General features: G+C 44.1%; 1 protein-coding gene across 5 annotated transcripts in view; it reads left to right on the top strand.

The window, feature by feature from the left end:
• The window catches only part of PIK3AP1 (phosphoinositide-3-kinase adaptor protein 1), a 119,211-nt gene that overhangs the window by 70,885 nt on the left and 21,989 nt on the right, over nt 1-26,337 (top strand). For all 5 annotated transcript variants that reach the window (XM_029244738.1, XM_029244739.1, XM_029244737.1 and 2 more), the window contains 5 exons: nt 11,887-11,982; nt 17,074-17,271; nt 21,137-21,202; nt 23,053-23,258; nt 24,260-24,332. In XM_029244738.1, coding sequence (XP_029100571.1) covers nt 11,887-11,982; nt 17,074-17,271; nt 21,137-21,202; nt 23,053-23,258; nt 24,260-24,332 — 639 coding nt within the window. The remainder of the gene's footprint in view (nt 1-11,886; nt 11,983-17,073; nt 17,272-21,136; nt 21,203-23,052; nt 23,259-24,259; nt 24,333-26,337) is intronic.

Genomic DNA, 26,337 nt, shown 5'->3' with positions numbered 1-26,337 from the left:
CCTGGGACGGATACTTACAGGGGAGCTATTTCCTAAATCTAAATAGCGGAGGTTATCATTTGTTTTGTTACCATTCAACCCTAGAGGCTGAAAATAGAAAGGAAACTAGGCCATGTTTGTTCACTAGCTGACTCACTTGCTCACTCAGTCATTCATTCACTCACAGGACAAACATGGAGTGCAGGCTCTATGCCATCTCCTTACCACAGCTTTGGAGGTCATCTGATCGTGTTGGGACAAATCTACCTCTTTCTGACTTGAGTTTTGGAAAGGGGATAGTAATGAGGTCCCCAGAGGGAATCCAAACAAGCACTAAGTAGGAAGATTGTCAGGGAAACTCCCAGTGTTGAATGAATTGGCTGGGCGACAATGTTGGGTTCTGATCCTGAGATTTTATGATCCTTCCCCTGAACTTGCGTGCGTGGGTGCGTGTGCACACGCGCGCGCGCACACACACACACACACAGGCACACACACACACTCCTCATACTGTCTTTAGTTTAGATATGCTGCCACCAGGTGGTAACTACATCTTTGTTATCAGACTTTCAACTTTGCTCTCAATTCTCTTAAGAATTTTGTGTTCAAACGCCCACAGATTTAAACCATCATTTTCCGCACCATACTATGTAAGAAATAAATGTTCTTAGGGTAAGCTTCTGCAAACACTAACTAAAAATCACAACACACCTCTCTTTGGGTGTCTTCACTATCTCCTGATTTTTTTCTCATTTACTTCGTTTGCTTCTAACCCTGCCTTCAGAGAATGATACGGTGGTCCTGGTGGTCCTTTGACTTAGGTAATACGTTTTGTGTGGAAAGCCTCACCCAGTGACTGGGCACTTTGATAAGGCTCTGGGTACTAAGGCCTCAGGAGCCATTTCTGGGAGGCCCTTGTCCAGCTGTTACAAAGGTAATCCACTTGTGGATTTAGTGCTGCTTGACTATCTCAGAGGCCTGTCTTTCTGCATCAGGAGAGAGGAGTAAAAGGAGAAAGATGCAATGTCTCACTACTGGAGACTAAACTCACACGTGTCACTCTAATCCACCCCAGAGGGCTGTTCTGCTTCTTGTGACTCTCGCGTTGAACGTTTCTTTTGTGCCCCTGCTCCCTCCACCTGGGTCTGTGGCTCAAGTTTGTGTGCAGTGGAGAGCCAACTTAGCCCCAGCTAACTTGCTGACTTCCCTTAGCAACCTCCTTGGTAACTGCCGTCTTTGTAACAGATCATCTCCAGCAGTGTTTTCTTTACTGGAGCTCTCTGGTTACAGTCTCTGTGAGCAGGGTCCTCTCTGAGCTGGGGCCATAACTGGGCCCAGTGAACAGCCTCATAGCCCAGCCATGTAAGGTCTGAGCCCACCTGAAGGACCATTTGTAAGTAAAATTAAGTTACTGGAACATGTTGCCTTCCCCATCTGCACATTTTTTTTAAACATCTTTATTGGAGTATAATTGCTTTACAATGGTGTGCTAGCCTCTGCCCTACAACAAAATGAATCAGCCATATATACACATATGTTCCCATATCTCCTCCATCTGCACACTTTTCTCTCAAGAGTCTTCCTTCCTGCAGCCGCGGAGTCTCTGCCATCCTCCTGCTATTCATCTTGGGAAGACCCTGGCTAGTAGAGCCAAGAAGTGCCGTAGAGGCAGTGGGGCTGGGTGCAAGGCATGAGGTCTTACCAGCAAGGAACTCCCTCTGAGGCAGGGCTGGCTGTTCCTGTCTTGTCTGGGGCTGAAACTGACCTGGTGAAGCAGAGGGATCCTCAGGGCACTTCCTGACTTCTGTAGCTTTTCCCTCCTCTAGATGTACAAGAACTGTGTTGTGGAGATAGGCACTTAGTGAAAGCATGCTGGATTGAATGTTTTTAAATTAATAAGATAAAATCCTCACCATCAGCAGCGACCTTGCTCCCCTCTGCACCTGCACAGCTGTGGGTCACACCCTCCCCGGGCACGGCATGCAGATCATTTTGCACTCTGGTTATGTACACGCTCCTCTGCTTACCTGCTCCTACTTCAGTTAGGAAGCGTGTATCATCCACAGGCTGTACACAACAGGTGCTCAATTATTTCTTGAATTTGAGAGTTACCAGAAAATAAGAAATCATCCTAGATGTTGTGGTGTGGAATTGTTTGTTGATGTTCCAGTGCAAGGACGTCACTTCCCCGATAGGTGGTAGTGAGATACCTGTTAGATGTCCCTGAAGGTGGGACGTCTTTGGCTGTTCCCAGTTGCCTTTTCTTTCTTGTCTCCATACATTTGCTTGTGCTGTTCCTGCTGCCTGAATTGCCCTTCTCTTTTCTCAGCTTGGGAAATGCCCAGATTCCTTAACAAAGCCCCAAGATCTCCATATCCATGTATTCATTTGCTTATTACCCGTTAGTTTGTCCATTCTCACCTTCATTCATTCAACAACATTTATCGACCCCCTTGAGTGTTTAAGTCACTGTGCTGGGTGATGAGGAGTCAGTAAATAAGCTGGCATGATCTCTGCCTTCCAGAGCTTCCCTTCTAGCGGGAGAGTTGGATATTAAACAAAGGTACTGCATAACTGAATATATAACTACAAACTGTGACAGTACGATTGAGGAAAAAGACACAGTGCCCTCAAGAGGGCAGCTAGTAGAGAATGGATTGGGGGAGGGGTGCCTGTGACTTAGCAAGTCATAGTACCCACTACACCAGATCAGGAGCTCATCCCGTGGGCTCATTCCTGCAAGACAGAGGGCCTGTGTGCTTACCAGGAGCAGCGCACTAAGGTACTTGTTGTCTGCTAAGAAATCCACGAAACTTAGCATGCTGCTTCTCCTAACCCTTTCATGCTTAGCTTCTTTTTCAGTGTCAAGTCACTCCTTAGCACCTCTAATTTCAGACTGCCATTTCTCTTCTCTCTGTCTCTGTCTCTGTTTCTGTCTCTGTCTCTCCCCTCCCCCAACTCTCTCTTTCTTTGTGTCTCATTGTCTCATTGTCTCTCTCCCTTTCTCCCCCTCTCCCCCCCCCCACCTCTGCATGTGTGTGACTATCTCTTTCTCTCTGTCCCTGTCTCTGCCTCTCTGTCTCTGTCTATCTCTCTGCTTCCCCTCACTTCTCCATGAGGGTATGGGAAGGTTGGACTTTCTTATTGACATGGTCAATCACAGCAGTCTGTTCCACCTGTGTGCAGATGGAACCAATCGGGTTTCAGGTTTTCTTCACATGTTTTACCATGCTGATCCTTGTTCTAAGCCTCTTTTCTAGCCACAAAAGCACTTACTGAAAAAAAATTCTTTTGGCCTGCTTTCAGGGTTTGAGAGCCTTTCCAGAAGAATAGTTTCTCAGTATCCGACATTTTACTGTATTACATACTCAGATTAGGTTTTCTGTTAAATTAACAACACATAATCTGGATGGAGTTTCCACTGCAGCCGAGTGATCTAGATTTATGTCCCATGAGGAGTATCATATGAGCTTCTTTGATAATTAGTTATTGCTCTTGACTCATTCCTTAATTACTTGCCTGCCTGCCTGCTCTTCATCTGTTCAAGCTTCTTTCTTCCCAGGAATGGTTTCTTTGGGATTGACTCCTTTGAAAAAGTATAGTGTAATGCTGCAGCTGCTTTTCCCAGAAGGAGACTGTGGCCCCAGAGTTTCCTTGTTATTGTTTTGGGTTTTTTTCCCAATGAAATGAAAGAACTTTGCACTTTTTCCTTAGACCAGCAGGTTTCAGCACATTTCAGTTTATCTAAGTGGTGAAGGTTAAATGCTTAGAATCTGAAGTACAAACCCTGAGCGTCCAGGGACGCAGGGATCTGTTGCTGTGCTTTCCTTTTCAAAATGTCCTTTGTCTGGAAACGGACTCCCTTCACCTCCAGAATTTTCTATTTCAGTCGCTCATGTGTTACTGTGTGCCTGGGTTGTATGTACGCGTGGGTTGTCAACTTTACAGTTTGAGGGTTTTATCTCTCATTAACTCCAAACTACCGGGTACTTTTTCTTTTCTCTTCTTTATTATTACGAAAGTAGTATCTGCTACTGCTAGGACTTACTGCCTAATACAGCTATGGCAAATAGTGTTTTAAAAGTAATTTCATGTGTCAGTGTCAGTTAGCTGGTGTTGAGTGCTTGGGGAGCTGTGTTGAGAAGGATTCTGAGGCCACAAAGAGTGCTATGATTGAATAGGGATGTTTGCCTTGAGTACACAACAGGGACATGGAGGCCAATGTGTGTATCCACTGTTCCTGGTCTAATTCAAAGATACTTAACGTTGAACTCAGTATAAAAATAATCATTTTATTTAAAATATAAATGGAAAGAAAAGTATTTTTCTTCATTTAAGGCAGTGCACCTACAGAGACTCAACAGAGGCCTGTGCCCACATCAGGCCAGGGCTACTGAGTCCATATGTGGACATGACATGATGGACTTGCTTGAGTGCACCCTGGTCCCTGTGCCCACTCCCCTCGCCAGTCCCACATGGGAAGGAAATTCATGACAGGTTGACCGTGCTCACATTTGGTCTTACCTGTGGTAGGCAGAATAATGCCCCTGAACCTATGAATATGCTAGATTACATGGCAAAGGGGAATGAAAGTTGCAGATGGAATTAAGGTTGCTAATCAGCTGGCCTTAAAATAATGGGAATATCCTGGATTATCAGGGTGGGCACAGTATAATCACGAGGGTCCTTAAAAGTAGAAGAAAAATGGGAATTTCCTGGTGATCCACTGGTTAGGACTCAGCACTTTCACTGCGGTGGCCTGGGTTCAATCTCTGGCCCTGGTCGTGGCCAAAAAAAAAACGTAAAAGAAGGAATCAGGTTAGACCAGAGATGGCACCATGAGAAGGACTCAGTTCAGCTGAGCTTTCTGTCCAACATTACTGGCTTTGAAGATGGAAGAAGAGGGCCTCGTGCCGAGGAGTGCAGGGCCTCTAGAAGCTGGAAAGGGCAAGAAGACTGAACCTCCCCTAGATCTCCCAGAAAGGAACGCAGTCCAGCCGAAACCTTGATTTAGCCTGGTGAGACCCATTTCAGACCTCTGAACTACAGAACTGGATGTTGTTTTAAGTCACTAAGTTTGTGGTAATTTGCTACAGCAACAATAGAAAGCTAATAAACTGTCTAGGTTGCCTCAATATAATGATAACCATTAATATTTAGTGCCTGGTACTGTTGCTAAACATTTTATAAGCATCGTCTCAATTGGTTCATACAGTCTTCCTATGAGGTAGGTACTGTTATCCATACCCACTTTACAGATGGAGATATGAAAGCTTAGTGATATCAAGTAACTTGTCCAAGGACACAGAGCTGCTAAGAATCAGAGCCAGGGCTTGAACCCAGGTCTCCAGGATATCAAAGTGCACGCTGGTAATCACCACCTCTGACTGTGATCTTGACCTGCTTTAATAATAAAGATAATGGTAACAATAGTAATAATAGCAGCTAACATTCATTTAGCACTTCCTATGTGCTGGGCACTGTGCTTCTCATTCAGTACTCATGACAAACCTATGAGATACGTACTATTATTATCACCATTTTACAGACATTATCGGCCAGTGTCCTGGACCTCTGTTGCTTGCCTGGCCTTGACTGCTGCCTTTCTCTGACTTACATTTGTCGCCTGAATGCAGACCATTCACTTGGCTCCAGCCCTTGTCAGGGCCTTTACAGCTGACTTCCAGGCCTTCTCATGTGTCTGCAGACCACCCATCTCCTCCCTGTGCCCCTGCCTCCATCATGCTCTTTCAGCCAAGCCTCAGATCCTCTGGCTTTAGGCTCTGACCTTAAGATCAGCCTCTACCTGTGATCCCGGCAGTATGGGGTGGGGCCAGAAGCGACTGAAGAGCTGCTAGAATTTCCCCTTGGTGCTCATTGCTGAGCCCTCTAATAAAATATGTGATAAGCCTCAGGAAAGCACAAGGTAATGGGCATGGGGCCTCCAAGTCAGGTCTGGACTGCAGCGGCAGAGCCTTGGCGAAGGAGGAAAGAAGCCTCCAGCTCCGTCCAGCCTGGACTTGGTGTTCAGGAGCCGTGATCAAGACAACGCCTGGCAAGCCTTGTTTGTGAGTCAGGTTTCCACACATAATTCCATGGTGAAGAATTATCGTTTGTTATCTTACAATGCCTCCTTGCTTTAAGTATATTCAATATAAAAATATTGATTGGGTGTAATTCTTTACTAGGAAAGGTAATTTGAAAATATGTGTGGATATTCAGATGTGAGAATTAACCCATAAGCATTTATTACTCTGAAGGAGGAGACTTGACTTCAAACAAATAAAGTTACTATTAAAAAGTACAAATTAAGTCCTCTTTTTAAAATTGTTCTCTACTTAGGACATTAGCTTGGGTGTAGAATTTAATAATAAAGATAACAGTAATAATAGCAGCTAACGTGCATTTAGCACCTCCTATGTGCTAAGCACTGTGCTTCTCATTTAATACTCATGACAAACCTATGATATATGTACTATTATTATCACCATTTTACAGACAGGAAAACAGATCCTGAGAGGATGTAAACAACTTGGCCCAAGATAATTGTGGGCAAAGAGTTAATGTAACAGCTCTCATTTCCCTTTCTGCAGGAGAATTTGACCTTTATTGACTTCCACTCTGTTACCCTGGTGACCTGATAAAAGCCATATGTCAATTATGTCTCTAGGCAACATTGCCTATGATAAAAATGACCCCTAATTGGTAGTAAATTGCATCTGGAACTGAGAGGAGTTGTATGTAAACTATAAATACCTGAAAGGGACACCATACTTTGGGCTTCCCTGAGGGCAATGTCTCTGGATGCCTCTTATGGGGACCCTGGAAGCTAATGCCTCAGGAGTTGCTAATAAACTCCAGAGTTGAGAAATGCTGCTCCTTTGAGACACCATGGCAGCTTCTCCACCTGCCTGATATGGATCATGTCTCCTTGCGTGGGAGTTGCTGGATTGGTGTAAAGACTGCCCTCGATGAGGAAGGCCGCTTGGTACTGTCCTGCTGGTCTGTATCCTCCATCCTTCTGAGTAGACTGGCACCAGCACGGCCCACAGTCATCTTGTGAGTCCAAATGATCAGCTGGATCCAAAAAGTTGGATCTAAAAGTCAGTTGGACGGGTGGGTGTTGCAGTCCTGTAGTCAGAAGTGGAAGAGTCAAAATTGGAAACTATGCATTCTGACCACAGTGCCCAAACCTCTCACCATCCTTTTAGGGTGTCTCAAGGAGGAGAAATAATTCTACTAATGTCTCAGGACTGATCTTTAGCAGATCCTAGTTTGTCTCCTTCCAAAGTCATGCTCTTAACCACCAGTGAAAGCGTGACTGTAGAGTAAAAAGATTTGTTTGTCACAGGTGGTCATTTAGCCCTGCCTTGTTCATCGTACCCAGAGGTGTGTGGCTCACAGGAGTCCCTGGAAGGTGACTTGATAGTGTAGATGGACAGGAAAGGGTCAGCGTAGGTCATTCCCAGGGCTTATGCTTCTTTAGTTTTGCTGTTGCATTTCTTCCTCTCCTTTTCTCATCTCTTTCCCTCCTACCTGTTCTTCTTCTTAAAAAAAAAAAACTTTTTATTTTGAAGTACTTTTAGATTTAGAGAAAAGTTGCAAAAATGCTACCCTTCCTGTACACCTTTCACCCAGATTTCCCTAATATTAACATCTTACATAACCAGAGTACAGTTACTAAAGCTGAGAAATAAACATTGGTGCAATTCCACTAACTAACCTCCAGACCTTGTTCAAAATTTCACTGGTTTTCCCCCTAATGTTCTTTTTCTGTTCGTAGGTAGGACTAGATGCTGAACCTAGATAGGATCCTGCAGTGCATGCTGTTATTCTTAGTCTCCTCCAATGTGTAACAGTTCCTCAGTCTTTCCTCATCTCGACACTCTGGAAGAACACCAATCAGTTATTTTGTAGCATGCCCTTTAGTTTGGGTTTGTCAGATGCTTTCTGTGATTGGACTGAGGTTATAAATTCGGGGCAAGAATGCCATAGCAATGATGTTGCATCCTCAGTGCATTGTAGCAAAGGATCGTGATATTGACATGTCATTACTGGTGCTCATTCTTTTTTCTCTCTTTTCTTTTTAAAATTCTTTCTTTAACCCACATAAAATTCAGCACATTATGATGGGGTCATAGTACTAGGGACAGAAGCCTGCCTCCTTGTTATAGAAGCATGCCAGGTCCAGCCAGGGCTGCTCTTGCTGTTTCCATTTTTCTTCTACATTTTGTTTTTCCGACACTCTTTGTAGCTCCTTCAATTTTGCAGCTACATCTCAGATGTGGAAATCAGTTGTCTCAAACTGAACTTTGTTAGTGAAGTAGCTAGGCCGTGCGTGTCTCTTTTATCACTGTCAGTGGGGGTGGCCGATTGTGTGTGCGAGGTTTGCGCTCTGGTGTTGCCAGCCTGGGAAATCTGGTTATTGGTGATTGAAACTGTCCTGATGCTGCTCTGCCCTCACTAGGTTCTTAGAGATGCTGGAGGCTGAGGGGGCTGTGGTTTCCTGGAGGGTGCAGCACTGGGCATGACAGAGCCCAACGATAGGTCCACAAAACTTTTCCCTCCCCTCATCTCTAGGGGTGTCTGATGCAAGCAAGTCTTTCCTTCAGGGTCTTTTCCTCTGTGTTTTATTGTTGTGTGAATGAAGAGTTTCAAAAGTTGGCTGGGTCAGGGTCAGGCAGCTAAGGGGTGAGGTATTGTAGGGGTAGGAGTCAGGAGGGTAGAGGAGGGTCCTGCTCCCAGTAAGGCACACCTGTAGGATATGTCTTTCTTCCCAATTTTCTAACTCCATGAGAAACATGTCCCATAAAACCACAATTAAACAATTTAAATAGAAATCTCAAATAAGTGGCATTTTTCTGGTCTTGAATTTTTAAGGAATGAATTGTGAGTTCTTAGAAAATTTTTTTTAATATTTATTTATTTATTTATTTTGGCTGTGCCGGGTCTTAGTTGCGGCATGTGGGATCTTTAGTTGCAGCATGTGGACTTCTTAGTTGCGGCATGCATGTGGGATCTAGTTCCCAGACCAGGGATCGAACCCGGGCCCTCTGCATTGGGAGCTCAGAGTCTTACCCACTGGACCACCAGGGAAGTCCCAGAAATTTATTTTTAAAATTAAAACACTTCTAGGTGTGTTTCAGGATCAGTACAGTCACCCTAATCTCCCTACGGTTTACTTTAAAGAATTCAGTGTTGACAAGAGAAGTTCACTGAATTAACAGTTTACTCATTTGGAATTACAGGGCTCTGGACCAGAGGGTATCAAGGTACATTATATTCAATGTAATGTCTCCACTACACACATTTCAAGAAACATTAAACTGAAAAGGTAGAAAAAGGGAATTGCTTTATCTTCCCTTTTTTTGGATAATATTTAAGGTAACGAAAACATGATCAGAGCTCTGCATTTCTTTCCTTTATTTTTTCAATAGGATAGAAAAACTAGAATATAAAAAGATGAACAGTGAAAAAAACCTTTCTCTGGTCCTTGTCTGTCATCTTTCTAGTTCCCAGGAAACCATTGATCTTAATTTCTTATATCTCCTTCCAGAGTTTCTTTTTTGCATATACAGGAAAATACAAAAATAGAATCTTATTTTCCCCTTTTGGGGGCAAAAGGTAGCATATTAATTTTCAAAAATGTTGCATTTCTTAAAGATTCTGATTCATCAAGAATGTGTTTTTTTTTCTTTTGTCTCAGATCTTTTTTTAAAAAATTACATATTATAGCCCCCTATGAACCCCCTCTGGAACCTGATTGTCCTCCCTCCCTCCCAGAGGTAACCCCTACCATGAACTCAACATTTATCCTTTCCAGCATTTCAGCATGTTTTCATATGTTTCCTAGATATTTATGAATTCATAAACTACATATAGTATCATTTTATAGACCTTAAAACTTTATATAAAGTACTTTATATACTGAAAACTACTTTATATAAAATACTTTATATACTGCAAACACCAGCCTGCAACTTTTTCACTCAACATTGTGTTTTGTTTTGTTTTATGGTCACAAAATTTATATTTAGATTATTAAAAGATTGTCAAAGTTTGAAACAAGGTCGGGTAAGAGCTATGCTATGTAATAATGTAATATCTGGTCACTGGAAAGTTTAAAAATTAGTATGGACTTCCCTGGTGGCACAGTGGTTAAGAATCTGCCTGCCAATGCAGGGGACACAGGTTTGATCCCTGGTCCAGGAAGATCCCACATGCTGCGGAACAGCTAAGCCCGTGCGCCACAACTACTGACCCTGCAGTCTAGAGCCCGCGAGCCAAAACTGCTGAAGCCCGCGTGCCACAGCTACTGAAGCCCACGCGCCTAGAGCCCGTGCTCCGCAACAAGAGAAGCCACCGCGATGAGAAGCCTGTGCACCGCAACGAAGAGTAGCCCGCACTTGCCGCAACTTACGGGAAGCCCGCGCGCAGCAAGGAAGACCCAATGCAGGCAAAAATAAATACATAAAGAAATAAATAAATTTTTTAAAAATTAGTATGTTTTATAATTAGAAAATCAGTAATCTGGTAATTGACAGGTGAGCCATAATTTTTTTTAATAACCTGAAATTATTTTTGCTTTGGGAATCTAATTGTACATACTTGATCATAATTACCTAGGCCTTTTAAAAAAGTGCTGATAGGGTTTTTCTCATATATGAATGCAACAGAAGCCACTATGGATAATTTGGAAGACAAAGAAAAGTGTAAAATAGAAAATAAAATGTCCATGGTCTGAAATGTCCATGACCTATCCATACTACTTCAGAAATAGCCACTATATACGTTTTGATGTATTGCCTTTCAGGCTTTTTTTCTATGTACATACAGATATTTTGTTTCAAAACTAGGATTATGTCATGTGAAGTTCATTATCCTTAACATAACTTTACGACCATGACCTCTTTTCAATTAATATGCTTGGAAAATGTAATATAAATATAAATATTTCATACAAATTCACCAGACTGTATTTAACTGGTCCCCAAAGATCAAAGTAGTAGGAACAGTATATCTGTGTATACTGATTAAATTCAAATGATTTTTTTTCTCAAAGTATACTATTCAACTTCAAACTACATATTTTGCCTAAGCAAACAAGTCCCCAGTAACTGTGTGATATGCCTTACTGAACGCAACCTCTTGATATTATCAAAGTTCTGCTTTTAACACAAGGCTGAAATTTTGCTCCCAAAATGCATACTTCAGAGTCACAAAGTAACGTAAAGTAATGTTGGTTACTAAGGTTTTAGTAGAATCTGCTGTGGCAATTGAATAGTTTTCACACACAGTTTTGGTTCCCATGGGTTTATGCTTAATAGTGAAAAACCAAAGGTCTATGTGCTTCTTCCTTATAAATGACCAATTACATGAATGACCTAAAAATAGAGTTCTGGTTGTTATGTTTTTGAGATGGTACTATGTTGATAGAGTGGCTCCCATACATCCTTTTTAACTGTTGAAAATGGTTCATTGTTTAAATAAATTACAATTTATCTATTCTTTGTTGTTTCTGCCTCCAATTATTTGTTGTTGTCGTTTTGTGGGTTTTTTTGCTGTTATAAAGACTACAGTTATATATTTAAAAATTAAGCTAATTCTTTCGAACACAAATGAGCATATCTATACCTTTTGAGTCCTGTGGTCTAGGAAAGGGCCTGAAGGTTGTAAATGTTGCTCTCCTTTATACCCCATATTTACTGGGTGTCCTTATTGAGTAGGTAGTTAATTGGATGTATGGATGCATGCATGGACCTATGGATGCATGGGTGATTAGATGGATGGATGGTTTAATGAATTCTTGAATCTCTTGATTTGTCAAACCTTGTATATCCACTTATAAAATGTCCTTGTCTGTGTGGAAGAACAACATATAAACTCTTAGTCTCCTTTTCCTTCTAGATGTTGAAATGCTTCAGGCCAGTACATCTAATCCGATGCCCAGAGACGGTTTCTCTCGGACCACTAAGGATTCTATGATCCGCAAGTTTTTAGAAGGTAAGTTGCAGCAGTGAGCAGGGAAGCAAAAAGAGGGAAAGAGAAATAAATGTAAGTTATTGCCTGGCTCCCTATGAGGGTTGCTCCACTGAAGGAATGGGCTGCCATGTACATGCCACATGGTGTGCTTGAAGGCACTCTATTCCCACGAGCTCCCCCATCAGCCTATTACAAGTAAGCCAGAAGTTCCCACCACTGGAGCCACTGCTTTGGGTAAACAAGTTGCCTTTAGCAAAATTTCTTTTTAAATACACTTGTTTATTTTTATTTGACCAAAATTTAATGAGTACCTACTATGAGCAAAGCACTATTTTAGTTGTTGGGCTAGGGGACACAAAGGAAAATAAGATATAATCAATACCCTCAAGAGACTTTACTTTCTGGTGAAGGAGGAGAACATAGGGGAACATACACAGGTATTATTAAGTCAAGGTTGTATTGGAGAGTGATTATATATATGTTGTCCAGTTTTCCCACTATTTATGAAGAGATTGTCTTTGCCTCCCATGTATTCTTGGCTCCTTTGTCATAAATTAATTGATCATATAAGCATGAGTTTATTTCTGGGCTTTCTATTTGTTTTCATTGATCTACAGTAGTCCATTTTTATGCCAATACTATACTGTTTTGATTACTATAGCTTTATAGTATAGTTTGAAATCAGAGAGTATGATACTTTCAGCTTTGTTCTTCTTTCTCAAGATTGCTTTGGCTATTTGGGGTCTTTTGTGTTTCCATACACATTTTAGAATTATTTGTCCTAGTTCTGTGAAAAATGCATTCGTATTTTGATAGAGATTGCATTGAATCCATAGTTTTCTTTGGGTAGTATGGTCATTTTAACAATATTAATTCTTCCAATTCACGAATGTGGTATATCTTTCCATTTATTTGTGTTGTCTTCAGTTTCTTTCATAAATGTCTTATAATGTTCAGAGTACAGGTCTTTCACCTCTTTGGTTAGATTTATTCCTAGGTATTTTATTCTTTTTGATGCAATTATAATTGGGATTTTTTTCTTAATTTCTGTTTCTTATAGTTTATTATTAGTGAACACAACAGATTTCTGTATGTTAATTTTGTATTCTGCAACTTAACTGAATTCATTTACTAGTTCTAACAGTTTTTTGTGGGTTTTTTTGGCTGTGTTGGGTCTTTGTTGCTGTGCGCGGGCTTTCTCTAGTAGTGGCGAGTGGGGGCTACTCTTCGTTGCAGTACGTGGGCTTCTCATTATGGTGGCTTCTCTCGTTGTGGAACATGGGCTCTAGGCACGTGGGCTTCAGTAGTTGCGGCACGCAGGCTCAGTAGTTGTGGCTCACGGGCTCTAGAGCACAGGCTCAGTAGTTGTGGTGCACGGGCTTAGTTGCTCTGTGGCATGTGGGATCTTCCCGGACAAGGGATCAAACCCGTGTCCCCTGCATTGGCAGGAGGATTCTCAACCACTGCACCACCAGGGAAGCGCCACAAGTTCTAGTAGTTTTTTGATGGCATCTTTAGGATTTCCTATATACAGTATCATGTTATCTGCAAACAGTGACCATTTTTCTCTTTCCTTTCTGATTTGGATTCCTTTTATTTCTTTTTTTTAAATTAATTTATTTTTAGCCGTGTTGGGTTTTTGTTGCCACGTGCGGGCTTTCTCTAGTTGTGGCGAGTGGGGGCTACTCTTCATTGCGGTGAACAGGCTTCTCATTGTGGTGGCTTGTCTTGCTGCGGAACACAGGCTCTAGGCACATGGGCTTCAGTAGTTGTGGCACATGGACTCAGTAGTTGTGGCTCATGGGCTCTAGAGTCAGGCTCAGTAGTCATAGCGCATGGGCTTAGTTGCTCTGTGGCACATGGGATCTTCCCAGACCAGGAATCGAACCGTGTCCCCTGCATTGGCAGGTGGACTCTTAACCACTGTGCCGCCAGGGAAGTCCCTGTTATTTCTTTTTCTTGTATGATTACTATGGCTAGGACTTCCAATACTATGTTGTTCCTGATCTTAACAGAAATGTTTTCAGCTTTTCACCATTGTGTATGATGTTAGCTGCGGGATTGTTATCTATGGCCTTTATTATGTTGAGGTGTGTTCCCTCTATACCCACTATGCTGAGATCATAAATGGATGTTGAATTTTGTCGAAAGCTTTCTCTGTATCCATTGAAATGATCTTATGGCATTCATTCTTTAATTTGTTATATGATGTATCACATTCATTGATTTGCAGATATTGAGTCATTTTTGCATCCCTGGGATTAAATCCCACTTCATCATGGGGCATGATCCTTTTAATGCATTGTTGAATTCCCTTTGCTAATATTTGGTTGAGGACAATTTTGCATCTATGTTCATCAAGGATATTGGCCTGTCATTTTCTTTTTTTTGATGTCTTTGTCTGCTTTGGGTATCAGGGTGATGCTGGCATCATAGATGTATTCAGCCACTCTATGTCTTTTTTTTTTTTTTTTTTTTTTTTGCGGTACGCGGGCCTCTCACTGTCGTGGCCTCTCCCGTTGTGGAGCACAGGCTCCGGATGCGCAGGCTCAATGGCCATGGCTCACGGGCCCAGCCGCTCCGCGGCATGTGAGATCTTCCTGGACCGGGGCACAAACCCGCATCCCCTGCATCGGCAGGTGGACTCTCAACCACTGCGCCACCAGGGAAGCCCCACTCTATGTCTTTTGATTGGAACAATTAGTCCATTTACAGTTAAAGCAATTTTTTGGTAGGTATGTGCTTATTGCCATTTTGTTAATGTTTTCTGGTTGGTTTTTAATATCTCTTTTTGGTTCCTTTCTTCTTTTCCTGTTTCCTTGTGATTTGATGACTATCTTTAGTGTTATGTTTGGATTCCTTTCTCTTTTTTTGTATGTATCTATAATAGATTTTTGGTTTGTGATTACCATGAGGTTTTTTTCTTTAATTAATTAATTTCTTTATTTTTGGCTGCATTGGGTCTTTGTTGCTGCATACAGGCTTTCTCTAGTTGCGGCGAGTGGGGGCTACTCTTCATTGCAGTGCATGGGCTTCTCATTGCAGTGGGTTCTCTTGTTGCGGAGCACGGGCTCTAGGCACGAGGGCTTCAGTAGTTGTGGCATGTGGGCTCAGTAGTTGTGGCTCGTGGGCTTAGTTGCTCTGTGGTATGTGGGATCTTCCCAGACCAGAGCTCGAACCCATGTCCCCTGCATTGGCAGCCGGATTCTTTTTTTTTTTTAATTTATTTTATTTATTTTTCTTTGGCTGCGTTGGGTCTTCATTGCTGTGCACGGGCTTTCTCTACTTGCGGCAAGCAGGAGCTACTCTTCATTGCGGTGCACGGGCTTCTCATTGCAGTGGCCTCTCTTGTTGCAAAGCATGGGCTCTAGGTGTGCAGGCTTCAGTAGTTGTGGCTCACAGGCTCAGTAGTTGTGGCACATGGGCTTAGTTGCTCCGCGGCATGTGGGGTCCTCCCGGACCAGGGCTCGAACCCTTGTCCCCTGCATTAGCAGGCAGATTCTCAACCACTGCGCCACCAGGGAAGCCCCATCTTTCTGTTTTGTGTATCCCTCAGCTAGTTATTGTGGATATAGGTGATTTTAATATTTTTGTCTTTTAACCCTCCTACTAGCTTTATAAGTGGTTGATCTGTATATTTACTGTATATTTGCCTTTATCAATGAGATTTTTCTTGTTTTCATTTTCGTATTTCTAGTTGTGGTATTTTCTTTTCTGCTTAGAGAATTCCCTTTAACACTTTCTGCAAAGCCAGCTTAATGGTGCTGAATTTTTTTAGCTTTTGCTTGTCTGTAAAACTCTTTATCTCTCCTTCAAATATGAATGATATCCTTTCTGGGTAGAGTATTCTTGGTTATAAGCTTATGTTTATCACGTTAAATATGATATCACTCCCTTCTGGCCTGCACAGTTTCTGCTAAAGGGCACCTGGTATTCTTATGGGAGTTCCCTTATACGTAACTAGTTGCCTTTCCCTTGCTGCTTTTAATATTTTCCCTTTAGCTTTTTTTTTTTTTTTTGCGTTATGCGGGCCTCTCACTGTTGTGGCCTCTCCCGTTGCGGAGCACAGGCTCCGGACGCGCAGGCTCAGTGGCCATGGCTCATGGGCCCAGCCGCTCCGCGGCACGTGGGATCTTTCCGGACCGGGGCACGAGCCCGTGTCCCCTGCATCGGCAGGCGGACTCTCAACCACTGCGCCACCAGGGAAGCCCCTCCCTTTATCTTTAATTTTTGCCATTTTAATTACAATGTGTCTTGGTGTGGACCTTTTTGGGTTGATCTTGTTTGGGACTCTCTGTGTATCCTGGACCTGAATGTCTGTTTCCTTTCCCAGGTTAGGGAAGTTTTCATCTGTTATTTCCTCAGATATGTTCTCTGCCCCTTTTGCTCTCTTTTCTCCTTCAGAGATCCAAAAAACTTTTCTTCTTTTCTGTTCAGCTTGAGTGATTTCCACTATTCTGTCTTCCAGTTCAATGACCTGTTCCTCTGTATTATCTCATCTACTATTAATTCCTTCTGGTGTATTTAAAAATTTCAGTTATTGTATCCTTCAGATCTGCTTGGATCCTTAAATTTTCGAGCTCTTTCTTAAGCTTCTCACTGTGTTCATCCATTCCTCTCCCAAGTTCATTGAACATCTTTATGATCATTATCTTGAACTCTTTATCAAGTAGATTGCTTATCTTCATTTTGCTTAGTTCTTCTGGGGTTTTTCTTGTTCCTTCATTTAGAATATATTTCTCTGTCCCTCATTTTGCCTAATTCTCTCTTTTAATTTTTGTGTATTAGGTAGCTTGGCGATGTTTCCCAATCTTAGAGTGGTGGCCTTATGTAGCAGATGTCTGTGGGGCCCAGTAGCACACTCCCCTCTGGTCACCAGAGCTATGTGTTCTAGTGGTGCCCCATGGGCCTTTCTGTTGTGGCAGGGCCAACTACTGTGAGTGTGCAGGTAGGTGGGGCTGGCCCCCGGCCTGGTTGGCTGCCAGGCCCTACCTAATGTGGAGGTGGCCAGCTTGCTGATGTGCAGAGCTGGGTCCCAGGGCAGCTGGCTGTATGACCTGGGGGTCCCAGGGTTTGACAATAGCTTTCAGTCACCTTTCTCTCTGTTTCTAGGCGACAGCGTGGGAATGTCCAGTTTGGAGAGGGAGGTACATCACCTCGATCAGGAAGAAGATGTTTATCACACAGTGGATGATGATGAGGCCTCTTCTGTGGACTTGGCCAACAGGCCCCCTGTCCCAGTGCCCAGGCCAGAGGCCAGTGCTTCTGGCACTCACCAGCTGTCTGACAATGAACCATACATTTCTAAAGGCAAGTGTGGCAGGCAATGATGCACAGTGGGGTCTTCAGAGCCTCTCAGCAGGAATTCCCTGGATCCTCTACCTCCTGAACCATTGCTCAAGACCATGCCCTTCTGAATGGTCTCCAACCAGCCCCAGGAGACAGAGTCAGAGCTTGGGGCAGATTCTGGAACTAGACTAGGGGCAGTGGTCAGATTCAGTTCTGGCCTTCCTGGAGGAATTTATGCATAGTGTGAAGACAGAGATAAACAAGATGTCCCTCTACTCCAAATGGCAAGATCCCTGGTAAACTTTTATCTCCTGAAACTCTCATTATTATTATTATTATTTTTTAATGGTTAACATTTATTGAAATCTACCAAGACTGCTCTATTTGGAATATGTCATAATAATCTATTAGGTAAGGACCATTATCATCCCCATTTTACAGATGAGGAAAATGTAAGCCCTCATTTTTGAGGCTTACAGAGGTCACTTGATTACCAAGTAGCAGAGCCAGGATTTGAACTCAAGGAATCTGACTCCACAACCTTGGCTTTCAGCCACAATGCTATGCTGTCTACCTTCGTACATTGATAAAAGTTGGTGATAATTGGGTTTTGACCCATAGTGATCCCTGGGACATTAGTGAGATGCTGATAGCATTGTCAGTTTCACTATCTTTCAGGACCTGATTTTATTAATATGATTACAAGTACTGTAAGAGTATAGGAATTGCCAGATCTGTGCGCTTGACCTCCATTCCATTTTTTTAAAATAAATTTATTTACTTATTTATTTATTTATATTTGGCCGCGTTGGGTCTTTGTTGCTGTGTGCAGGCTTTCTCTAGTTTTGGCGAGTGGGGGCTACTCATTGCGGTACGCGGGCTCCTCATTGCGGTGGTTTCTCTCATTGCAGAGCACGGGCTCTAGGCACCTGAGCTTCAGTAGATGTGGCACGCAGGCTCAGTAGTTGTGGCTCATGGGCTCTAGAGTGCAGGCTCAATAGTTGTGGCGCATGGGCTTAGTTGCTCTGTGGCATGTGGGATCTTCCCGGACCAGGGCTCGAACCTGTGTCCCCTGCATTGGCAGGAGGATTCTTAACCACTGTGCCACCAGGGAAGTCCCTCCATTCCATTTTTAATAGTATAAGCAGGTTGTGGAAGGTATGGCAAAGATTATAAACTGGGGAAGATAGCCCTCAACCAGAGCTCCAGGTAGTGGGGCTGGGCTTGTCAAATAAAGTACAGCACGCCTCATTAAGTATGAATTTAAGACAAACAGCAAATAATTTTTTAGTGTAAGTGTGTCCCAAATAGTGCACTCTTTTTTTCAGTTTTGGTTTTGGTTTGTTAAATCTGGCAACCTTAAATTGGGTAGAAATACAGTGGGGGGATATTATGTATTGCCTAGTGCCATCAGTGCTCATGTTGCCATCCCTTGGATGGCATCTCCTTTGGCGTGTGTAGCAGACACTGTCAGTGTCCTGCTCACATCTCCCCAGCTCTTTATGTTTTTGTGCCCCCTGGATGGACCCTGCCTGTTAGAACCTGTGTCTTTTAGCCTGATGGCTTTCTCTGGCAGGACAGGCTGGAAGAGTTGGGGGATTATCACCCCTGGATGCAGCCCTCAACCACTGACTGAGTAGAGTTGTTGGCTGAGTACCCTAGCTTACTTGCCCCTTTACTGGGAGAACTCTGGGGTGCATGCTCTACATTGCTTTCCAGAGCTCCCCAGCTTGCCCATCATGGTGACTTACTGGATAACCAACCATTTATTGCTTTATCCACTTCCCTGTCTTACCTCCATCACCTCTCACATAGTCTACATGTACTTGGATCACTGTCCCCAGGTCTGCTTCTTTTTTTTTTTTTTAAGAGACATTTTTTCCAGAGTTCTTTTTTTTTTTAATTAATTAATTTACTTATTTATTTTTGGCTGCGTTGGGTCTTCATTGCAGTGCATGGACTTCTCATTGCAGAGCATGGGCTCTAGGTGCGCGGGCTTCAGTAATTGTGGCACACAGGCTCAGTAGTTGTGGCTCGTGGGTTCTAGTGCACAGGCTCAGTAGCTGTGGCGCACAGGCTTAGTTGCTCAGCGGCATGTGAGATCTTCCTGGACCAGGGATCAAACCCATGTCCCCTGCACTGGCAAGCGGATTCTTAACCACTGCACCACCAGGGAAGTCCCCCAGGTCTGCTTCTAAGGGAACCCAAATGAAGAAGCTTGCAAATATATATTGATACTGCCTAAATGGCAGGGGGTGGGGAGAGGGTGTTGATGGTCTGGCTCATTGTGGGAAGTTCAGTTGGGAGGGGCATAGGTGGTTCCTAAAGAGCCTTGATGGACTTGCTAGGAAACTGTGAGGAGGAAAGGAAAGGAGAGGGGCAGGAGATGACAAAAAGGGCAATGGTTTGGAGTCCAGGACACCTGGGTTCAAGTCTCAGCTCTTACATTTTTCAGCTGTACAGTATGGAACATTGGGTAAGTCATTTCACCCTCTTTGGCCTTAGTATCCTCATCTATAAAATGGGTATCATAATAATATATGTATACAATGCTGCATAGTAATACTCTGCAGAGCCTTATTGTGAGGGTCAGATGGAATAATACATGAGGAACTATTTTATAAACTGGAAAGCACTGAGTAGACATCCCTTGTGTTAACTAGCAAGCCAAGGTATTGCTGTCTTATTGGCATCAATCTCAAGGTTTAGATGTGAATAATAAAAGTTAACATGGAGTGCTTACATGTGCCAGGCCCTATTCTCAGCACTTTCCATGTATTAACTCGTGTAATCCCCACAAAGAGGAGGGTACAATTATTATCCTCATTCTACATATCAGAAAACTGAGGCTCTTAGAAGAGGTCAAGCCTCTTGTCTTAGGTTGTATGGCTCATAAATGGCAGAGCAGGATTTGAACCCAGGGAGTCGTGTGCAGAGCCCAGGGAGACTTAATCACTATGCAGTCCTACCACTGAGTGAACGCTTGTCATTTCCCAGTTTTCCCTACAAATCTTTTTTTTTTTTTTAATAAATTTATTTATTTATATCTTTTTTATTTTTGCCTGCATTGGGTCCTCGCCGCTGCGCACGAGCCCCCTCTAGCTGTGGCGAGCAGGGGCCCCTCCTCGTCGCGGTGTGCGGGCCTCTCATTGTGGTGGCCTCTCCTGCCGCGGAGCACGAGCCCTAGGCACGCGCGGGCCTCAGCAGTTGTGGCATGCGGGCTCAGCAGTTGTGGCTCGCAGGCTCCAGAGTGCAGGCTCAATAACCGTGGCGCACAGGCCCAGCTGCTCCGCGGCATGTGGGCTCCCCCCGGACCAGGGCTCGAACCCACGTCCCCTGCATTGGCAGGTGGACTCCCAACCACTGCGCCACCAGGGAAGTCCCCCCTACAAGTCTCTTGTGCATGACTGACTTCATCTAAGTCCCCTTGGAGCCTTGCGCATATTTCACCTGTTCCACTGCTCTGAGTTCTGTCTTATGGCACTTGTTGACATGTGAAGTGGCACTTCCTTTTATTCTCAAACTTCAAGGTGTTCCACGGCTTGCTTCAGTATTCAAGGATCCGGAAAAGGGTAATCTTGTTCACCTTACCCTTTTCTTTAATGATCTCGTAAATGCTGATCATGTCCTCTGACTGGCTCTTTCTGGTTTGAGACCTTGTTGGTTTGGTCTGTCTTCCTTTCACAATCCCTATAGCTTCTGCTCATTGGTTGCCTCCTAAAGTTTTGGTTTATAGAACTGCATACAGTGGTCCAAGTTGTGATCCATTATTATTATTTTTTTGTACAAGATTTTGGTAATTTTTTTGGTAAATGTATAAAATATTATAAAGCCTTTTAGAAAGAGATTTTATTTGGCTTTACTTAGAATACTCTTTATCTCATAGTTTTTGCAGAAAAAAGTCAAGAGCGGCCTGAGAATTTCTACGTTACTTCAGAGAGCATCAGGAAAGGTAAGCAGATGTCCTCAGCTTCCTTTTGTATGACCTGAACTTCTGGGTGGTGGAAGTGTTCATGTTTCAGTGATTTCCAGGTGTAACAGCTCCTTATCCTTGAAAAACAGAGAGGTCCAAGAGATACCTGAAGTGGAGCTGTACTGATGGTAATGGGAGAGGAGAAGAGATTGGGGTGCCTTAGAACACTGTACTAATTGATCATACCAACGACATCAATACCTTAGAAAGTGTCTGTAACAGCACACTAAAGTACAATTTAAACATTGAGACTGATACCAACAGGATGAAAGTGGGCAGCCCAGCACCCAATCTTTACCTGGTGATGCAGCCCTACCGTGCTATTTACCTACCCTATCTGTATTAGCTAAACTATACTTTAATTCAACTTTTATTTGAGACATTTTGCTTGCCACTGGGTGACATTTTTCTTTCTTTTCCAAAGACCTTTTAAGGAAGCTTGAAGAGATAAGTATTCTTTTGTTCTTGATGAATTTCCTTGTGCTAAACAGAGGCATTCAGTATTATCCCATTGATGATTCTTCTGAAAAGGAACTATGACACCATCTAAGCGTTTGAAAACTTCCCTAAGGGCTTTGGTGGTAGGAGATTGGAACTGATTGGCTTTTGCATTTTTTTTTTTTGTCCCCACACTCCAACTCCCAACACAATTAAAGACAGCCTGGAAGAGGGCAAACCTGGGAGAAAGTTATGTGAGTGTGTGTAGACAGATGAGTAAATGGTTGGTAAGAATGATACATTAGCTTCTTTGAAGCTTTTTCAATACCCACTGGTGAAATCATCTCTCTTTTTCCTTCATACCGTCTCCCTGAATCACAATGCTCACATGGGGTCCTGCTGGAGAAATTTAGAATCAAAGATAGCCCCCTACAGGAAATGAGCAGTGAAATGTCAAGTCGTTTTCATATGCTCCAGTGGCCCCATCACCTCTTCAAGTAGCTCTTTCTTCCCACAGAACTTAGTGGAGTCACAGAGCCTAGAGAGAGAGGAGTTGGCTTCATACTTCCCTAGAGTATCCAAAGCAGAGAACTATAAGTTTTTAATACGGAGGAGAGGTTGGCACATGAACAACCCAAGGAGAGTCAGCTGGGACCCAGAACCTAATTTTTACCTGGTGATATTGGACTGGGTCATGATTCTGTTAGCACTCCAGTCTCCTCAGGCAGTTCATACCCGTCGGTCCACAATCACTGTGCCCCATGCTGCTTGGAGGCAGGGGGGATGGGGAGGGCTGGAAGTGGTGCTGGGAGAAGCAGCCTGGTTAGACTTGCCTGTATATTCTCTTCTGGAGTGGATTTTAGTCTAAATCAGTGGTTCTCAATTGGGGGTGATTTCTCCTCCACTCCCCACCCCCCAACCGGCCAGAGGACATTTGGCAATGTCTGGGACATTTTTTATTGTCACAACTGCGGAAGGGGATGCTCTTGCCATCAAGTGGGCAGAAGCCAGGGATGAGGCTAAACATCCTACAGTGTACAAGACAGCTACACAACACCAACAAAGAATTATCTAGTTTACAATGTCAATAGTGCCAAGGTTGAGAAAGGCTGGTCTAAAGGCTTCTCAGTAATTCACGGTGACTCACTCCGTGGATGCCTTACTTCCTAAAATGGTGTGGCCTTGTCTACTTTAGTGTAACAGGATTTGAAATTATTAGCTGCTTCCCTCTCTCTGATTCCATGTCATATCTCCCTTTTCTTGGTTCCATATGTAACTGTTCTTTTGAGACACATCCTCTTGAGCCCATGGCCAGCCTCATTAACCCCACTCATCCAGTCAGCTCTCCCCAGCGGCGCCGCTGTCAAGCTGAGTTTCTCCATCCTTTCCAGAGCCACCTGTCAGACCCTGGAGGGACAGGCCACAGTCAAGCATGTATGACCCATTTGCTGGGATGAAAACTCCAGGCCAGCGGCAGCTTATTACCCTCCAGGAGCAGGTGAAGCTGGGCATCGTCAACGTGGATGAGGCCGTGCTCCACTTCAAAGAGTGGCAGCTCAACCAGAAGAAGCGGTCTGAGTCCTTTCGTTTCCAGCAGGTAACTGGCTCCAGATGGACTTTGTTTTATGTCTGTTTCTCTGCTAGACAGTGGAGGAGGGCTGGGTCCGTGGCTGTCTTGTGTATTGCTGTAACTGTACACCTGTGACTGGGCCTGAGAACATTTGCTTGGTCAGAGACTGACCAAGCTCAGTCTCTCAGCTGCAGTCACAACCCAACCAACCTTTCAGTCCTGCCTCCGTGGCTCCCTCACGGGAACCTTGTGCTCCAACCAGATGGTCTGGATGTTGGTCCCTGGGGCATTTCCCTAGACTGCTCAGACACTTAACTTCAAGCTGATTGTTATTTATTGATTAAAATAGCAACAAATCTTGACCCTCACATGTCTGTTCAACATTTATTGAATGACTGCGATAGACCAGACTGCAGGATTACAGAAAGGTCCGAGACCTGGTCTCTTGCCCTTCGAGAGCTCACAGTACCTCTGAAGAGACCACACGTGCGCACGCGTGCGCACACTCACACACACACACAGGGTAAGGCAGTGTAGCCCAGTAGCAGATGGCATGGGCAGCAATAAGGACTGGAGCATTATGGGAGGGGGCGCTTAGAAGGTGGGCCTTGACCCAGGCTTGGAGTGAAGTCATGGAATCCATGACCCTCAGGGTCAGGGGAATGTGTGAGGACACAGTCTCAGAGGTAGGAATGTAGGTGGAGAGCTTGTAAGCAAGTAGAAGACAGGCTTTTCTAAGGGGCGTGCAAAGTGGGTGGTAGGTTATAAGGCTGGGAAAGAGCTGAGAACCAGAGAGGAGGGGAAATACTTTGCTGTGGACAAGATGTCTTCTCTTCAGGCACAACTTCTAAGAGGGCTTGGATTTCTCTGGGAGCCGATTGCAAATGCGCTCCAGCCTTGTCTGCACGTTGGAAATGTTATTGCAATGTGATATATCTTGCAAATGTCATAAAATCAGAAAGAAACTCTAATGCCCAGAGGGTATAATTCTGGGGTATATTTTTAAAATAAACTAAATTTTTTTCCAGGAAAATCTTAAGCGGCTAAGAGATAGCATCACCCGAAGACAGAGAGAGAAGCAAAAATCAGGAAAGCAGACAGGTATGTGGCTTCCTGGGGATGCTGCATGCTTTGGGACTTTGCTGTGGTCTGTTGTCCTTGACTCTCCTTTCTGCTGGGGCCTGAGTGGGCAGAATGCTTGCCCAGCACCTGTCACCTGTCTATAGATCTGGGTCCCCCACTAGGCTGTGAGGTCTTTTGGGGCAACGGCTTTGTCTTGTTAATTCTATAAATCTAGTACCTGGCACATAAGGCATGTCAGCAAATGAATGAAAGGAAGGCTTGAACTCTGCATCCCTCCTCCCATGAAAGAGGATGATAATGCTTTCTCCCCAGGCACCTGACTCTCCCCTTGGCATTTAGGAAGACACTTTTTTTTGAGCAGAGAAAAGAGAAAATCCCATTCACATAGTGTCTGTTTCTGATTCAAGCAGGGCACTGCGTCATCAGTGTCCACACCAAACGCTGCTTTGGAAGCCCCGGTCTCAGGTGCAGCAGGGCTCCTGCCGTGTGTGGTGGGGGCCCAATAGCAGGGCCATGGATTCCAGTTGTGCTCACCGAGGACCGGGCCCCTCTGTCCCCCTTGACCCTCCCTCCCCCAGGTGCTACCCATGTGGCACCACCACCCCTGAGCAAGGAATGGGCATTTGCCCGCACTGCATATCCTCACTGAGAGCCTCTGCCATGGTGGGTCTCTGTTATTTACACTGGCCAGCCTTATACCAAGAAGAGCTGGCAAGAAAAGACTTTCAGAGGCATTCAGATCTTGAATGGCGCTCCATTGCGTAAAGAACTACGCTGGTGCATAACTTCTATAGTTTGTCTCCAGCTGCCATCAACGGCCTGACTTCCCATGAACCTGGTCAGTGTGGTAATACCCTGGTCTTCAAACAGGACCTCTTCCTGCCACAGGCCCCTTGCTCGTGCCTCTCCCTCCTCACCTGTATGAAACTACTGGCGCTGGGAGACCCAGCCCTGACAGCCCCTTCTCAGTGAAGCCTTCCTGGACCACTCCTGGCCATTGTACTCCTTCTTCATTTGAGCATCTATAGAACCTAGTATCCCTTCCGTCCACCTGGCACTTCTTTTCTGTTGCCTCTGGTTGTTATTACTTCATTCCTTCAAACCATCAGCAATTCCCAGAAGTTCTGCATCCAAAGTACATGTTATCATTTCTGACGACCTTCCATGCCACAGCTGCATCCAAGCCACCACCATCTCTTCCTGGATTAATGCAGAAGCCTCTTCAATTGTCTCCCTGTGTCCATTCTTATTCCTCTACAGTTAATCCTACAAACTGTAGTCAACAACCTTTCAAAAATAAAAATCAGATGATGTCACTCTCTTGCTCAAAACCCTTGGGGGCTCTTGTCCCAAGAGTAAAATCACACTCTTCATTGTGACCTACAAGGCCCTGCGTGATGTGATGCCTGAGCTCATCCTCCACTTTCCCCCACACCCTGTGTTCCAGTTGCAATGGACTGCTTTTTGTTGCTCTGTCATGCCAAGGGCATTCTGCCCAGGGCCTTTGCACTTGCTGTGCCCACTCCACTTCTTTCCCCACATCCTTACCCACTGGCTCTTTTTCATCCTTCAGAGTTAGGCCATTCTCTCCAGAGTAGCCCTCCACGACTCACCTCCTGTGCCATTGCTCACCCTCTTCTCACAAATCACAGACCGGAATTATGTTTCTATTCTCATGGTTATTTTCCACACCCCTTCTCCCCCCAAACCTGCCACCACCACCTGCATAAGCTCTGCAAGGACAAGAACTTGTCTGTTTTGTGCTCTGCTGAATCCCCAGCACGTAGCACAGTACGTTGGTGGAACCCAAGAAATCTCTGTTGGAGTGGTTGGTTTGAGTGAAACGTTTGGTGACACCATTCATTCATTCCACAGATACTTACTGAGCACCAGGCACCCAGCCAAATACAAATCTTACACCTGTAAGATGCAATCTTCACCATCTGGTAGCTCATGAGTTAGTCTTTTATTTGTGTAGGTCTGGTTTTCCCAGCTACAGCCTGTCCCGCAATGCCTAGCACAG

Source organism: Monodon monoceros, unplaced genomic scaffold, assembly GCF_005190385.1.
Source record: "Monodon monoceros isolate NGI ecotype Baffin Bay Population unplaced genomic scaffold, NGI_Narwhal_1 Super_Scaffold_4, whole genome shotgun sequence".
NCBI classification, from domain to species: Eukaryota; Metazoa; Chordata; class Mammalia; order Artiodactyla; family Monodontidae; genus Monodon; species Monodon monoceros.
Note: the sequence above shows the minus strand (reverse complement) of the source record. Positions and strands in the feature narration are given on the sequence as shown.